Here is an 18,269-nt window from a genome sequence, read left to right on the forward strand (position 1 = left end):
CATCTCATTCAACCAAAAGCATACGTTGAGAAACAAACGTAAAAGCTGCTTGTTCATCACCACCACTATCATCATCATCATCAAACGACGACAAAAGAACAACAAAACAATATTTTTTTCAAAAAAAGTAATATTTTTACCATCTACGTGTAAAATTCAAAGGAAAAAAAACCATCTTCGACAAAATCATTAATAATAAAATTTAAAAAAAAAAGCAAAACCAAATCATCACACGTCAAAGTCATCAATAAAATAAAACAGAGAGGAGAGAGAAGGGCAATTTTGCTATTTTTTCTCACTTTTCAAAAAAAAAACTGATCCAGAGAATTCAACAACAGTTCTTGGACAGATGCGGGAATTGTATTCTAAATTTATCCCAATTTCCATTCAACAGTTGAAAACAAAACAACCACATGTTCATCAGTTCAATCGTGTACGACGATCACCAGAGGGATTTTGCGTAATAAAATGATACTACATATTCAATAAAACTGAGAAAAGAATAAATTAAAAAAAGAAGAAGAAGAAGAAGAATTAAATAAACCTATAAATTTCATCACTTTTAAGCGTATAATAATAACAAAAGAAAGAAAAAAAATTATACAGCAAGTGACGCGCAACACATATGCATATTTACACAGATTAGTCGACAGTTGGGAACGACGACATCATTCTCGCCCACCTGACTCACACACCAACAAAGTACATTATGACGACAAATGAAGAATAATAACGCCCACCAGAAAATCGAAAACACAATAATAATAGTAATAACAACAATAACAACAGCGATCACTTTCAACACACTTGATTAGCTCGATATTTTTTTTCAAACGAACAAAAAATATAATAAAATATAAAATAATTATAAATTTGAAAAACAACAAGCATGCATGGAAACGTAGGAATAGATGGATGAATGGATGGATATGGAAAACAACTGTCGCTTCTCGAAGAAAAAGAAAAGAGCAAGCAGCTTTTGTGATAAATGGTAATGTGTCTGTCGATCGCGCACAAATCGACAGCTCATACTGTGTTTGCCAACAACAATTCGATATTATATTAGCAACGTCTGAAATTTCGTCGACAGTACAATTATCCATACTGAATGATATTGTACATTATTGGTGTGATTTTATACAAAACCTGAAAAATATCACCAATTTCCTTCCATACATGCCATACAGAACAACTGCTAGACGATTGACTTTTTGCATGTACTACTACTGCCGCTCGTTACTTACTGAATTGCCCAACAAGATGCGAGCATTACAAACAGAATGTCAGCAGTTCAAAGAATCGTTTACGTAGTCAAGCTTATCCAAACTACCCTGCCAAATCCGGATTGCTCTTTGCCGGCTAATTGAATGCAAACTGTGTACTCACTAAACGACTGTAAACACTGACGCCGATTAGTACTGTTTCACTGATCTCACCAACCTCGTCTCTTCTGATTGTCAAGCATTTATTTTTCCAATTAACTTTCCACTATCACCCTGCTAGCCCATTTTCGACACTTTCCATCGCGTTCTTATACATGTACATTTAAAATGGAGTTTCTCTAATTAATTAATGGAACAATATTTCATTTTCGAAAAACAAACACTATTAGCAACCGTTTGATGAACTTGTGCACCGACAATACTGACAATGGCACCGAATCAAGATGAAAAAACACACACACACACACAGAGAGAGAGAGAGAATAGAGAAGAAATATGTTGAACAGTTTGAAATGGAATTTACAAGAATAAAAAAAATTCTATGCACATTCCCCCACCTGTTCCCCGGTTCGTATGGACCCACCCGCCCACACAACTACCGGTCGGTTAAGCGCAAAAGCTGTAGTACAATGACTCGATTAATTGAAAATCAATTAACCACCATTTTGCAATAGCAACTGGATCGAATCAGCGCAAACGCAAACATTTACAACCAATCGTTTAAAAGCTGTTTCATACAAGCAAGCATGCGAGAGGTCGGCGAGCGTTGATTCGACATCGAAAAAATAGCACTATTCAAAGATACAAAAATAATTACATTAATATTATTCTTATTATTCATATATCAGTAAATATTTTCACTGCACTGCAATTTCAACAGAAAAAAGAAAAAGAACCATATTCTTCATCCTATTCGTAGTCAATAGATAAATGCACGTTATAAGTAGAAAAGAAAAAAACGGAAACATCGTAAATTTCATTTCCCACAAATTTGAAATTCAACTATTATTCATGAAAAACTTTTCAAAAAAAATAATGAAAAGAAAAAAAGCAAACAAAAAAAACGCTCAACAAAGATGCATGAAAAGTATTTTCAATGGAAAATTATCATAAATAAATAAGTTACATGAATATCTTTTTCTTGCCCATTGCATACTGTAAACAACCGCACACAGAGTGGGAGAAAATAGCAATGTTTAACTTAATTGACAGATAATTAACGCTGCGTAACAACTATTGTGGACAATTCGTCTTTTCAATAATCTAATCACAATGAATGAACATTTTCAACATTTTCCAATATCCGAATGTAAATGTAAAACTACTTCTTTTTGCAGATTGATTATCAAATCACAAATTCAAAATTACAATATTATTATTGAACGTATTATAATAATTTTAAAATTAAAAAAAAATTCTTTCCCCTTCTTTAATACAATTAATCGACTGAAAATGTGAAAAAATGGAAATTAAAATTAATCGCATGTATCGGATGAGTTGACAAATTTATGCATACGTATGACCATGTACTCTGATAGAATCTCTGTAATAAAAAAAAAAGCTGTTCTCGAGCAAAATACCACAGACCAACCAGAATAAATAAACTTGCTTTCGGCAATGAAACAGATTCACAGACAGAGATGAAGAAAGAAAAACTTTTCCCTGTTCTCGTTACCACACAAAACAAAAGACCGTTTATGCAATTGAAATATGCAGCAAATGATGATGATGATGACACAAGATAGGTTCAGAAAATGGTTCGAAATAAGAAGCATAAATTTAAATAATATTCAACAATATTAGACAAAAAGAGGCAGCATGCACAACAACTTCAACAACCAAATACCACACTGTACAAACTTGCAAAAATGCTTCCTTTCAAATAAAAATGCGCACTTGATGACAAATGGGATATTTTTAAAAAAAGCAAATAAGTTGCCTGTTTGTTTTTCTTTCCAAATTTTCATATCAAAAAAAAAACTAATGGACAAGTTTCAGAACAATACAACAAAGTCAATTATTGCGTGGCAATAATGATAAATAATAACCAATGCACAACCCGCTCGACCGACAGCTTCACCTTCTATTACGCTGTCATTGTCTATAATCGCCGCTTACCAACACTTGCTGACAGACGACATTTCTAATCAATTCATTTAAAAAAAACACGTCCTTCATCCACATTGTTACATTACAGACAGTAAAATTATACAAATACATCGTATGTACACATAGATGTTTGCAAATTGTACAAGTTATGGAAATGGTTAAAGAAAGAAAATTCAAATTTCCTTTTCTGCGTTACTGTATGCATTGCGAATAGTGAATATAAACACCGAAGAAAAAAAGAAACGCAGACTGATCAGAATTTTGTCAATCAGCAAGCATTACAACAACAATGACGCAGCTGACGTTCTTCGAACGTAAGGTAAGCAATTGAGCAGAGCAGCAAATCAGAGTTCAGCAAATCCACCAAATTTCGGTTAGTGAAAAAGGACAAACAAATCAACGATATGCAAGCCCAATTCCCCATCCCGCCCCACCCTCCTCATTTGGGCTTTCATTTTCTATGCAAATTGCAAAATGCCAGTTTTGTCCTTTTCAACACTTCATCTTAGTCGGTAAATGACAAACAGACTGACGGACTGTTAGTCCGCTGCCGCAGCTTTTTCGACTTTCCGGATAACTACTACTGATCGTCGGTCGAATAGCACTTACTTATCCATCAATCAGCAAAAAGGTAAAAAGCAGGCACGGTCACTTTTCGACCTCGGATTCAAAGCGAACAAGGCCCAATATTGAAACAATGCCATATAAAGAAAATAATAAGATTTGTTCTGTGAAAAATTTTTCCACAAAACAACTAGTAGAATAACAAACAAATAAACCGTTTGTTGTGATGGTTGTTGAGTCAATTACGTCGAATCATACACGATAAATGATTTTCATGGAAAATTTCAATTTATCAAACTAAAAAACCCAACTATGATGAAACATCAAAAATAAAGAAAAAAATAGTAGCCTACAAAAAAGGTTGGTCAAAACAACATTGGAGAATTGGAAAAAAAATCACTTCAAACATGTTGAAAATTTCACCATTCCAAAAACCTTATCAACTTTCTCACTTATCACGTTTAAGACACACACACACACACACACACACACAGCGTCGACAAACACATGGTCGAATCGTGAAAAGACAACCAACTTTTTATCGAACGATAATAACACAACATACAGTGTTTGGCAAAGCTGAACGTATACTAATTTATACGGTGGTGTGCCTTTTTCAGTCAAACGACAAAATTATCCACCGTTTAGCCCATTCCATCAGAACACACACATCCTCCTCGAAAAGAAAAAAAATATCAATTCACAATTACTGTTCATCGAAATACATGAAGAAGAAGAAGAAGAAAAAGAAAAAATAAGTGCGCACAAATCAACAATTTCGTGTGCAACTTCTCTCTGGCGGAAGTACGTTGAAATTTCTACAGTAACAATACAGTAATGGCTACAAGAATGTACCACAAGTACAAGAATGAGTTGAAATGTGAAGCACGTCGAAGTGTGTGTAGAAACGCTATGGTGTTTGGTGAATAAAAGTCTTTTAGAAATCAATACGAACAAAAGCGATAATAACGACGACGAAAATGCCGCATTCGAAGATGTCGTCAACCTTAAAACGACTACTGCTACTACTACCAGTAGTACAACTGAACAATAAAATATACTCGCGACTATAGCGTAACAAGTGAATGAGAAAATTCATAAGTTAATTGTAAAAAAAATCTGAATTGAAATAAGCATTTTCTGCAAGTTAAAATCGAAATTCCCCCTTTATCCATCTCCTCGAAAGACCCCAGTGCCAGTAATTACTGTGATTTGTACTTGTATCTCTCAATCTGTCGACTGTGCAAGCTGCACAACTGGTTGGACGGAAGCGGTGTTACGAACGCGTGGAAAGGTTGTGGAAAAAACTGGAAAGCAAGAACGAAAAGAATTCAAGACCTCGCACAGGGCAGAAAACGTCACCAACGACGACTGTCTGACTGACTGCTTGTCCGAAGGTCGATGACACGAAGGATTCAACTGACAAAATACAACAAGCATACGTTGAAAATACAACAATTCTGAAAATGCTCATCTCGATCTCTCCGTGTCTGCCACAAACAATAGAACAAACAAACAAACAAATAAACAACCGTTTTCCAAACACAATAGTCTCAAGAGTTGGAAAAATGAAAGAAAGCGAAAAAAAATGAACACTAACAACAACGTTTGTACAATGCTTGTATTCTACTGGTGCAATGTTTTGGTTTCGTTCGATGCGTCATTGTTCCGTTTGAACTGTCATTCAAATTACCAACAGAAAAAAAGCGTCAATTTTTGAAAAGAAGAAAAACTTCTGCATTTTGGTTGAACGTATAAATTTTCCCTCCGCATCAAACATAAAGTGCCGGTAAAATGGAAGAATATTTCAAATTCAACTTTGGCATGTTGGATTGGAAAAGAAGAAAATATTCACAACTAACATGTTTTGTACAACAACAATGGCGTAGTTGAAAGAAGATGATCGAGCGGAATATTGAAAAAGAATAAGAAAGTTGTTCAAATTGGACAAAATGGAAAAGTATAAATAAAAACAAGTGATGCTCATAATGGAGAGAAGATATTTTTTTAAAAAAAGTAAAAAAGAATCACCACAAAGCAACACGAACAACAATAATAACAACAACAACAACAGCATCTCATCGCTTGATAAAGTTAGTAATGGTAAAATTGTACAGAAATAGACAGAAAAGGAAAAGTGCTGCGCAGAGTATATAGAAGTGGACTGATGCTCTCTCTCTCGCTCTCTCACTGTCCAGCGCAGCGTTTGAGAAAGACATGTCAGGAGCAAACGGAATTTTGTCCTACGATTTCTAGAGAAAACACAAACAGTATACCACCGGCCCAGAACAAACTGTTGACACAATCTAACCGGTGACCGAGTTTGTAGAGCTGGCATGCAAAAACAGACGGCACAGAACAAGACGGTCTGGACAGAAAACAATATGACAGTAAGAAGAAATAGCTGAGGTCGCCAGGATAAAGAATCTCACCGCGCATTTAACAGCGTTTACACACACACACGCACATATTTCCGGTCAATAATATGCAAGGTTAAAAGAGGCCACAATTTAAACGCAAGGTCACAACTGTTCGGACAGACCTTCAAACGATACAAGCAGCACGGTGAAACAAAACTCAACTCACACTACGCAACCTGGCCGATCACATTTTACAAATCACACCGCTTAACAATCATACCTGATCTGTAGCAGAAGAACGGCGGATGGAAATTTACGTTCACAATTCGCAGGCAATCGTGCGAACGGTGAACAGAAAAACGGCGACTGGAAACCACTTCGACTTCAAATAACCAACAAAAATGAAGTCCACAATGCCCCGCTAATAGAACACACATCCAACAGCTCGAACAAACAAATCGGGTAAATTCACGACAGCGAATAAAGTACAGTACAAAATAACAACATTTAAGTACAATATTGCATACTGTATTTTGCATTTGAAAATAAAAAAAAATTTTCAAACAATTGCCTACTGTTCCTCCACTTCTATGCATGACACTACTATTGGAAATATTACGTTTTTTTTAAATTCACTTTTCCATCAAAAGACAAAAAAAAATGAAAAACTATTTCACTCGTACGTACCTTTTTCGCAACTGCGTTCAATTGTTTGTTGGCTGTACAGAAGATAAGTAAATAATTCGGAGAAAATCTTATTTTTTTTCTTTGCTTCTATTAGAGGAAAAAATATTTCAAGCAATCTGAATAAAAATATCGCACTTCTTGAAATTTTTTTTATTGAAAATAAAAAAATAAACATTTATGATTCACAAAACGTACACAACAGATCATTCATTTTTCATCAGAGAATAACAAAAATGAACACTCGCGGATGTTGAAAAGATATCAGTAGAAAAAGTAATGTTCAAAAAAACAAACCATCAGCAACAGAACAATTTTCGATACGCGCAGTCATAGTTGAATCGTGCCTCAGATTACCAATTCGATGTCATGTTCAACTCCTCCTGGGACGGTAAATTTCATCACTGGCACGAATGAACGAACGGACTTCAGTAACATAAATGTAATGGTTCTTCGAATCGAAAAACTGGGTTTTGTAATTTATGCTTTCCAAACTGAAGTCTTCATAAATGGAAAATATTCATAACCTTCATATAAAATCAATATTATGATGCTATTTTTGCATTACATATACATAAATAACATCAACTGATGGAAAACAAAATTCTGAGTGATTCTGAATTCTGAAAAAGAAGTGTTTTTATGCACCGCATTCAGGAAAAGCATTTTCTATCCATGTATTTGCAATTAAATGCACCAGTACCAAAAAATTTTTCTGAAAAAAGTGTGCTTTTTCATTGCTTAAAAAATTCACTCAATAAATCATTATTCATTATGTGTGATAAAGTTTCGTTGAAGAATATAATAAAGATAGAAGTTCATGTAAAATTAGGAAAATTAATTGAATTTCAATGGTACAGAATTTGTTTGATGTAAAGCATGTTTGCCTGAACAGAAGAAAACTGTAAAACTGCCGCCAAATGTTGCCCAAGATACAGCAAGCAATATTCAAAAAATGAAAATCAAGTTACTTTATTAATTCGGTCAATGTTAATATTAATTCAATTTTCACAGTACTTTTATAACATTTTAACATGAACCAACATTCAAATGGAACTTCACAAAATCGTTCGTCAACATAGAAATAAAAAATAATAAAATTTTTCATTCAACTATACATTCTACAGATTAATAATAATGCATTAGAAAAGCATAAAATAAGCAGGAAATTATAATTGGTTAAATTTACTCGAACGATGACAGTCATCAATAGAAGAGAAAGCGATTCAATTATGAACGCCCTCCAGACGGTAATCATCCGATAGAATTGAAATATCACCAGGACCTGGAAAAGAAAAATAATCAATACCATGTGACATAATGAGTGTAAATTGCATTAAAAAGAAAATTAATAATGATTTATTAAACTTCAAATTAACCAAATAACCAAATAACTTACATTTTTTAAATGTAAACCGTACTTCAATATCACGTTCTATTAGCACACGTGGATTGCATCTGTCATATATCGCTTTCACTTTCACCGCATACTGGTTGTTCCCTCGTCTAAAAGTCACCCTATTTCCGAACGTATCCTGAAAATTCACTGAACGTCAATGAGTGGAAACGAAACAAAAATTACTCACATTTGACAGCATCCTTCCTTCTGTTAAGTCCCATATCTGCAATGTGACAACAATATTTTGTGTATCCCATCGTAACACTTGAAACAGAACGTCATCACACTTGAGTAACGACAACAATTTCCAGTAACGCCGGAGCGGTTTGCTACTGGCATATTCCCACATCACAGGCGATTCTAAAATATTTAAATAAAATAAAATAAATTGTTTCAAATGAAAAACAAACTTCATAAAAAACCAAATAGACCACAGTGCAAGTACGAGATTATTTGAAAAATATAATTGGTAACTATTTACCCAAAATGACAAACGTTTGCCTTGTATAAGCTACAATTGAACTGTGAAAAGCGTTCAAACGACCTTCGCAAAGCATTTCAAATTCACAGATGCCGTAATTATGTCGAATCTCCTCCAGTGAAATTGTTGGATTCAATGCAGATACCGCAAAAAAACCAATAAAAGAATCATCCGTATATAAGTAGCATGTCACCAGTTCAACGGAATTTATTTCAAAATAGAGCGTTCCACCAACCGGAAGTTCAACAAATTCAAAATATCGTAGCAGTCGCTTTTTCTCATTTATCTCATCCACAAGATAAATTTGAAAAGGAACTAAAATACAATACAAAAAAAATTAATCTGTTTCCTCTAAATATGCAAAAAGAAATAAATAAATAAATAAATATAAATATCTTCTTAATTAAATTAGACATTTATATTTGTCAAAAATTAGATTCGATTCGATTCGATTCGATTCGATTAGAAAAACATATAATGACAATTAACTTGCAAAATGTGCTGAGCAAGAATTTACTAAAAATCTTTAAATACGGTTGTTGAAATTCGTGACGTGATGCAATTAAATAAAATTTTTATTTAAAATACATTTCGTCAAAGGCTACTTACTTCCAGGTGCAATGTTAGCATCTGAAAAAATCAGCACCGACGGAATTTCAACGATATCTTTAGATAATATGTCGCAGTGAGATGTCCGGTGGAAATCACCATCCTCATAATAATCAACTGGTTGTACATCTTCATAAAAATGAGTATCGGCGCATTCTGTCAAAGAATTACACGGAGCAGATTCAAATTGTCTGAAGCGAATAAAATTCTTGTAGGTAAACATAAGTTTGCTACTGTTGGTCGCGTCACAAGACACGCAAGATCCATTTGAGTCATCTGCTTTTAAAAATATGAAGAAATAATAAATCAAACATGAGAAAAAAATGAGAGATCAGATTAAAAAATAAAGGAAAAAAATTATTACAATTGTTACAGAACAATAAATGCATAAGTGAAATTGTATTAGTCGTCAAGTGATCGAAGTGAAAAAAAATTTTATATCTAAATAAAATTGCTGTGGCCCACATTTTCGCAACTCATTTTAATTGGAATGAAAATAACATTGAAAAAAAGTTAAACAGAAATATGATCGCTTAATTTGAAAACAACAACTGAAATTTTTAACGTCAGAAATACAAAAAAAAAGAAAAAATAAATACCTAGATAATACGAAAATGCCATATAATGAATATATTCACTTCTACAAAAGATAGGTTTTCCACCGCTCGGTTCAATCTTGCAATAAGTATCATTTCCCCTTACTTCACAATATTCAGGGCAAGGGAAAGTGTAAGCAGAAAAAGCATGGTGGTACATGCAACTTCCCCAATCAAGATCATTATAACAAATAATAGTAAATGTTTTGCCCTCGGTTGGGAGATTCGAATAACGAAATAACTCCATGTATTCGTCTTCAAGTTCAAATTTGAAATACGGATATCGATACCTGATTGCTAAAAAAATCAAACTTTATAATAAGTAGCAATTAATAAAACAATACAAATTTTTAAATGATGTTCAGTTCAAATTCAACGCACAAATGGAAAATTTTTCATTTTCATTCATCTTTATCAATGACAACTAGAAATATCACAATGCGGTATATTTGAAAAGGGAACCGCTTCAGCAATTCAAATTTATAATATTCAAATTGGAGATGTTAATTCTATTGATTGCATAAAAAACTACAATGCGATGACACTTACCGAATTCGCAACGCAAGTTAGCCAAGAAAAACACAAGAAACGCGGGCAAGAGGTTCATGACGCCAACTATCGTATGAACAACGCCGAACAGTGAAGAAAACAATTTATACATTTGCAATTTAACAACAAAAGTTTAAACTTCAAAATGCAACAAAATCAACTTTAAAAATTAATGCTTAACTTACTTTAAATGCTAATGAAATAAATACAACCTAACCTAAATTTTACTTTTGCATGTGTTAATAAATGATACATAAATTGTATTAGTTTTTGAAAGTTCTTAAAATCAAACAAATAAAATAGCCGCAATATTTTCTACTGTTCAAGAAAAAAAATGTTTAGGTACTAATAATTGAAATGTTCTTTTTCACATTTTCTTCCACTTTTTATATATAGAATGCAAATTACATACAGTTGAAGATGAAGATTTAAATAAATAAATAAATATATATATATATATATGTGTGTGTGCATATTTTTTTCTTTATAAAATAAATATCATACAGAAGAATGTTCAAATTTACCGAATATACATGTTCTGCAGAATATATCGGTTAAAATTATTTTAAAAAAATTACAACGATAATTATTTATACATTTAATAACAGTACAATTGTCAAATTGATGGATGAAAATATGTAGCAAGTGAAAATTGAAAAAAAAGAAACATTACAGTAAAAAAAATATGCAAATTAAAATTTAGTTGCGTATACTGTTGTTGTTGTTGTTGTTATAATAATTATTATTATTTATCGCTCGACCAGAGCATCTCCACCCACAAAATTTGCACTCAACTGACAAGAAGATGCTTGCTCTGTTGGCTGGTTTATATATGAATATATTATTAGAAAGAAAACAAGTCTGTTTTTAGCATAAAAGAAAGAAAGAATAGAAAACAACAAACAGCACACATGCTCAACTGCCAGCCAGCCAGCCAGCCAGCATAAAGCAGTTGGTTAAAATGACGAAGAAGTCTGAGAGAGAAACCAGCTGCAGAAAATTGCAATAGCAACAGCATAACTAATAAAGAAGCATCAACAGCATCCTCCTCAACGTTACGTTAACGACGACGACGACTACTACTACTACTACTACTACTCACTAGTAGTAGTAATATTAAATAGCAGAAAGAGTAGGAGTAGCAAAGGAACAGCAGCAACAACGTCAGTATTAAAAGTAGCTGCTGCAGTATCAACAACAAGCAACATCAAGCAAGTTTAAAGCAAGCAACGCAGAAAAATCTACCAGTGTGCTGGCTAATAATTTAGTAGGAAAAGAGGTGTGAAGAAAGAGACGAGAAATCAAAATGATCTCGTCTTGTTCACGTCCATCTCGTGAACATTAAGCTTTCGATAAGCTGCAGAAAAATAATCAAATCGAATAATTTATTTAAAATTTACCCTTCTTGGTGAAAATTCGAATATTTATGGCTGACGAAACGGTAACAGTTCGAATGAGCCGCAGTGATCCGTCCATAATTTGGGGATTTCGTTTACAAGGTGGACTTGATTTCAACGAACCGCTCACAATAAGCAAGGTAAGATTTGAAAAATAATAAAATCCCATCTTGAAACGACAACATTGACTTTCCATTCCATTACCGCAGGTAGTTGCCGGTAGTCTTGCCGAACGAGCTGGTCTGATCGAAGGTGACCACGTCGTCCGCATAGCTGGTCATCATGCCGATTCCATGCAACACAAAGACGCACAAGATGCAATCATCTCGTCCAACAACGATGTTGAAATTGTCGTCGAAAGGTATGGAAATTAACATTTCCTTTCTGCAAAAATTGAACTTTTGAAACATTTCAAATAATAATCTTTTTTCAACTATTATTATTAAATGAATCGAAATGAAATAAAACAAATCTCAATTTTCATCCGTGATCTTAACCGAATTTGCTATGTATGCAATGACAACTTTCTATGTTAATAAATTGGATACTTTACAATTTCAAACGCTATCATCTCTTATCGGCCACAAAAGCATCAATTTTACATGCACAATATTTTCATCATCTTTTTACTTAATCACTCACTGTTCATTCGCATCCAACACAAATGTATTAGAAGCTTTGGAAAACGAAAAAAAAATAAAAAATTTTAATGACAACCTATTCATAGTAATAGTAATGTTGATTTATTTTAAATTGATCAGTATTTTCTTTTCTCCACCAACTTTCCCATCACATGTGCAGAAAGTTGTCAGCTGTAGAAGTGGAAGATGTTGCATTTGATGACGAAGAATCAGTAAAATTGTTCAGCTTAAAAAGTGAAATCTTGACAATTTAAAAAAATTCCCATTCTATATGAAAATTATTGACTTGCCTGCTTGTTTATTTTGTCGAGTGCGTCATTCAAGTTCATCATTCGGTTATTTTATTTAATCACATTCATCAGCTGCAAATATTTTAATAAATAACAATCGTAATAATTGCCAACAACAACAACAACAACAGCAGCATGGATCAGTATGAAAATGGAAAACAATTTTCAAATTAATACTAATAAAATTTCAACGTAGAATGACACCGGATAGTGAAGAAGTGAGAAGAATTTTGAAATTTTATTTCAGTTTACTCTTGACATGCTTATCTAGTGGAGGAAATCTATTTTAAGCTATCACACCGAGAAAAAGTAAACATCAATGGAAATTCTTTCTCGAGCTTGATACAAAATAAAAAAAAGCAATTTTCAAGTAAAATGTTGTTCACAAAATTTCGATTACTAAGATTGAAAAGAAATTTTTTTCCAAACAAATTGTAATAAACAAGTGTTTCTGTGTGCAATATTAGTAATAATAATGATAATTCGAAAATTTTCTAGACGAGGTTGCAGAGTGTGGAAACCAGCCGTCATGCCAACAGACGACAAATTTACTCCGGTGAAATATTCACTTGCTCATGACAACAGAAAAGTGCACGTGAGTTCTGTTCCATATACATATATATATATATATATATATATTGTTTTGTATATTCATATCAGTTTTTATCAAAATGATGAAATTTTTTTGCAGGATTCATATTTTCCGGATAATAATCAGCAACAACAGAAACCACCACCACCACCACCACCACCGTCAATTTCCCACATTGAAAAGTTCAACAAAATATCCAACCAGTACAGTACAGATTCGTCACCAGGCACATATTCAAAGCACAGAACAGCGGACTCTTATCTGCACGAAACGGGAGGACTTTTTGGCACAGAGTAATTTGAAAAAAATATAATTTTTTCTTCTCGAAAATGTTCCATTTCAAATTTTTAAATATTGATGATAAGTTTTTTTTTGCATATTGCAGTGCAAATTTGCAGAAACAAAATCAACAACAGCCTTCGTTCATTCATTCAGAAACGTTGCGTCTAATTCGCGAAGATGAAGCGAAAAATCGACAGACCCCGTCAAATTATACTGATAGCAGAGGTGAACCTTACACGTACAGTAAATCAATACACCAGTCAGCCACTTTCAGGCGACTAATGGCCGCTATGCGAAGTAAATGTGAAAATTTTAAAATTGAAATTAAAACTAATCTTCAACTGCCCTTCTCTTTCATTTTCCTTTTCAATTTTTCCTGCTCTCTCTCTCTCTCTTTTAATCTCGGTATACAATTTTCAATTCAAGCGACATTCGGTATTCAATTACTATATTCAAAGTACACAATATATATCCTGAAAAATTCGATTACACAAATGGCCTGAGGATGGATCCATCACAGTTTCATTTTATCTCGCATACGGTGACCTGGTGCTGACTGGTTTGCTTGATAGCATGATGTTGTATTTGTTGATTGCAATGCATGGACAAAATATATGAACAGAATAGAATAGAATATAGTAGACAACATTAACGAACAATGCAAATAAATATTAAACGTATAAATAGAAAAACTCACTAATAAACCGTTTGCACATGTTCAATAATTGTGATTTAATAAGACAATCCTGAATAATATCTTTTAACTTTGCATGAACAATTTTTTCAGTATGACATAACTTTTGTTTTTTATCATTAAAACGTTTGAAAAATACTAAATAAATAAATAAATAATCCAACTGCAATAGAATATAAAACATAGCAATTTTATATTTCAGCTGAATCAGTGAGAGATACACCGCGCGGAATTCAAGAAAGACCTACACCTGCACGACCAACTGGAGCTCCAGTATGCGACACTTGCGGACGACAAATCCTGTAAGCTATCATTAATCTTATGGAAAAGTTATGGTGGATTTTTTTGTGTCTACTGAAATTGAAATTTCTCTCTCACTTTATTACGCTACAGTATTTCTAATCAAACGAGTTGAACAAGAACAATTCTCCTGTTTAGTGGTGTATTCTGCAAAGCAGGCGACAAGTGCTTTCATGGAGAATGTTACAAATGTTCAACCTGTGGCACGTCTCTGAAAAACACAGGTTAAATGCCCAATGCTTGACCCATATGGGTTTTGAAAAAAGTTTCCCATTTGAAGGCTATTTCATGGTCAACGACAAGCTGTATTGTAATATCCACGCCCGGCAACAGCAGCAGAACTTGTTCCAAGCGACAGCACCGCAGGATCCTTCAATTTTCAGGTGACTATTTCCTTGATGGAAATTTCTATTTTTGACATTTGATGACATTTTACAGCTATCGTGGTGCCCCACCGCAACCGTCGCCGAAACATTCAGATCCACCGAAAGCGTTGTAAAAAATCAAATCAAATCAAATCAAATATCTTAAATTTTAATATGGGTTCTTTATTTTAAAGCTATCAGCCAGATGTGCTAAAGCCGTCATTGTCGCCAATTGCCCAAGTTCACAGTGCACCGTTGAGTCCGTCGTCGCGTGGTATTCCAACGCATTCTGTCAGCAAAATGCCCGGCAATTACATACGTCAGTTTAAACAAGAAATGGAATCGACAAACCAATGGTCAACGGCCGTTCCAGAAGCACCATTTTCACCAGAACGAGGCGGCTATCCGTACCAGCACGAAATGCATACAGCCGGTGAGTGGGAAAGAGAATAGTACTTGATTTTTTTTTCAAACTCTTTCAGCGAAGAAACAAAAAGTGGAAGGAAAATTTGTTATTTTCTTTTTTTTGTTCTTCGTCTATTCGAACAATTTTCCCCAAAATAATGTCAAACATAACAATATTAATAATTAATAAATAAATAAGGAATAGCAGCCGATTCAAATTGTACAGACAAAACCGATACAGTGGATCAACAACTACCGACGATCACAGACACAACAGATTCCCACTCGGATTCGGATACACTGTTGGACGACAACAACAAAGATGCTGAATGGGGTTTGGATGAAAAATGCCTTTCACAAAGCGACGCGTCAGTTTCTTTGCTGGGCAAAGAAGTCCACGATGCGATAGCCGGAAAAAATGCGACCTCGGACCACCTGAAACCGGCGCCACGGCGCCAGAAAAGCACAACCGATTACAGTAATCCTTTTGCACAAATCGACAATCAAGTAGTAACAGCCAGCGACATCGTCTGCGCCCATTTGACTCTTTACCAGCGAGGAGGTAAAAATTGGGTAAATTGCCAACAACTGCAAATTTCTTTCGGTGATGGTCGACTTCGGTTCAGTTATTGTAAAAGAAAAAAGTTACAACTTCCCCCTGTTTCTCCAAACAATCAATTTCATTACACTTTCGTGCATGTTTTGCTTTCGGTTTCCATATTTAAATTTTCCAACATGATTTTATGAATTGATGAATATGAAAGAAAACAAAAAAAATTTTTTTTTCTTTTCAAATAACAGGAAGTAGAACAGTTGGTGCTTATGTGCCGAGAAGAGGGCGTGGTGTGTTGAAGCAAATTGGAGAAAGTCTACGCATCCCGGTCTGCGAAGCATGCCACCGTGAAATAAGGTATTACTTGTGTGTGTGTGTTGCTGTTGAGGTGAAAAGTGAAAAGTCGTCTTTTTCAAGAGGTCCATTTGTGCTGGCGCTTGGAAAATCCTGGTGTCCGGATCATTTTGTGTGCTCGCATCCCGAGTGTCGCCGTAAACTGCTCGACGTTGGCTTTGTCGAAGAGGGCGGCTTCATCTATTGTGAATTTTGCTTTGAACGTTACTTAGCTCCAAGCTGTTTCAAATGCAATCGATCAATTGTGGGGGTAAAGTTGTTCGACTGATTAATTAATTACTCGTGTTGTTTTTGAAAATTTGAAATTTGAAAACAATTCTAGGATTGCCTGACGGCATTGGACCGAAAATGGCATCCGGAATGTTTCTGCTGCGCTCATTGTCATAAACCGTTTGGCAATTCTTGCTTTTTTCTCGAAGATGGAAAACCATACTGTGAACAAGGTAACAAACGATTGCAAAAAAATGTATTATTCGATTATTTCTATTTTTCCTGTATTTTCTGACAGATTGGAATACACTTTTCACAACTAAATGCTGCGCATGCCAATTTCCTATTGAAGCTGGCGATCGATGGGTTGAAGCCTTGGGCAATGCGTACCATTCGAATTGCTTCACTTGCACGGTAAGTGGATACTTTACAATTTTCCCCACACACGCACACAGAACGAGTGAAAATCTACATTGCGAAATAAAACACGCGCCTCTACACGAGCTGAGCATCACGAAACGAGTGCAAAAATTGTTAAGTAAACATGTAAATCACACAAAAGAACGGGACGAACATTCGGTGAATAACTTCGAATAATAAAAGCAAACCATTTTCTATGTCGGCTTTAATGGATATTGGCAAAAGCAAGCGGAGCATATTTAAGCAAGTTTCGTAAATGTAAAAATTTTGAAACAAAGAAAACAAACCTTCTTCAATTAACATGATGAAACATGCTATAATAGTCGATCATCGTAGGGAATTTAAAAAAAATTATCCAACCAAAGAATGAAAGGAAGACTTTTTTTTTATTGTTTCAAAACTGATATAAATTCAACTTTTTCCAACATAAATTATTATTATTATTTGAAATTGATTCGTCTCATAGTCTCATAGACGCGATTGTTATATTTCAATTGCCAAACAGTTCGAGTTAGAAATAATTTCAACGACAAAGAGAAGAATAATTTTTGAACGTAAAATTCTCTTACCTTGATTCCATAATAAACAGACAATAAATGACGTGTGTAGAAGAGGAAAATGCGTTGAAAATTAGAAAAGAATAATTTCCGCGCAATGGTTTTTCAGCAATGGTTTGAATTCACAGCAAATCAAACGCAAATAAATTTCACCGTATGACCAATAATGATTTTCACGAGTTAATTAAGAAAAGATGTAATTTGGGAAATCAATTGATCATTTGAACAGAAAACAAACGATATTGAAATGAATATTCATTTAATGGAAAAACTTTTACGTGTGGTTTGCTTAAATGTCAAATGAAATGTTACATGTCTGTTTGCGTTGCAGGTATGCATGAAGAATTTGGAAGGGGAAAATTTCTACATTAAAGGCAATCGACCATACTGTAAAGCGCACGCGTGAACGAATTTGTTGGCTTTGGAAAAAGTGTGTAGCTGGATGACGTGAAAATATCGAAGATTATTATTATTATTATTATTGTAGAAAAATATATATATTTTTTTAAATCTTTTATCGATTACTAAAAGAACACTTTTATTGCTACTGAATGGGAATTATTATTATTATTATTTGAACGTGAAATTAATAATAATATTCAGTGCTTGTTTTGTTGTGATTAAATTGAAATGAA

General features: G+C 33.9%; 5 protein-coding genes across 5 annotated transcripts; 3 read left to right on the top strand and 2 right to left on the bottom strand.

Moving 5' to 3' along the window:
- Positions 1-915: 915 nt before the first annotated feature.
- On the top strand, positions 916-1,311 carry Tsp_04097 (collagen alpha-2(IV) chain). The gene has a single exon (XM_003374863.1). The coding sequence runs from the start codon at positions 916-918 to the stop codon at positions 1,309-1,311; it is 396 nt and encodes a 131-aa protein (XP_003374911.1).
- A 2,310-nt stretch (positions 1,312-3,621) lies between these two features.
- Tsp_04098 (hypothetical protein) lies at positions 3,622-5,301 on the top strand. The gene is made up of 2 exons (XM_003374864.1): positions 3,622-3,651; positions 5,044-5,301. The coding sequence occupies exons 1-2, from the start codon at positions 3,622-3,624 to the stop codon at positions 5,299-5,301; spliced, it is 288 nt and encodes a 95-aa protein (XP_003374912.1).
- Positions 5,302-6,507: 1,206 nt separating this feature from the next.
- On the bottom strand, positions 6,508-7,274 carry Tsp_04099 (conserved hypothetical protein). The gene is made up of 2 exons (XM_003374865.1): positions 7,238-7,274; positions 6,508-6,782 (listed from the first exon to the last, which is right to left on the bottom strand). Exons 1-2 carry the CDS (start codon positions 7,272-7,274, stop codon positions 6,508-6,510), a joined length of 312 nt encoding a protein of 103 aa, XP_003374913.1.
- An 892-nt stretch (positions 7,275-8,166) lies between these two features.
- Tsp_04100 (hypothetical protein) lies at positions 8,167-10,686 on the bottom strand. The gene is made up of 7 exons (XM_003374866.1): positions 10,575-10,686; positions 10,029-10,322; positions 9,430-9,705; positions 8,821-9,135; positions 8,527-8,562; positions 8,340-8,486; positions 8,167-8,225 (listed from the first exon to the last, which is right to left on the bottom strand). Exons 1-7 carry the CDS (start codon positions 10,684-10,686, stop codon positions 8,167-8,169), a joined length of 1,239 nt encoding a protein of 412 aa, XP_003374914.1.
- Positions 10,687-12,000: 1,314 nt separating this feature from the next.
- Tsp_04101 (putative LIM domain protein) lies at positions 12,001-18,258 on the top strand. Its single transcript, XM_003374867.1, has 11 exons — positions 12,001-12,111; positions 12,181-12,332; positions 13,401-13,497; positions 13,893-14,001; positions 14,673-14,772; positions 15,330-15,568; positions 15,782-16,102; positions 16,342-16,697; positions 16,770-16,890; positions 16,956-17,071; positions 18,238-18,258. Exons 1-11 carry the CDS (start codon positions 12,001-12,003, stop codon positions 18,256-18,258), a joined length of 1,743 nt encoding a protein of 580 aa, XP_003374915.1.
- The last annotated feature ends 11 nt before the right edge of the window (positions 18,259-18,269 follow it).

Source organism: Trichinella spiralis (assembly GCF_000181795.1).
Source record: "Trichinella spiralis strain ISS 195 chromosome Unknown Scfld5, whole genome shotgun sequence".
Taxonomy (NCBI): Eukaryota; Metazoa; Nematoda; class Enoplea; order Trichinellida; family Trichinellidae; genus Trichinella; species Trichinella spiralis.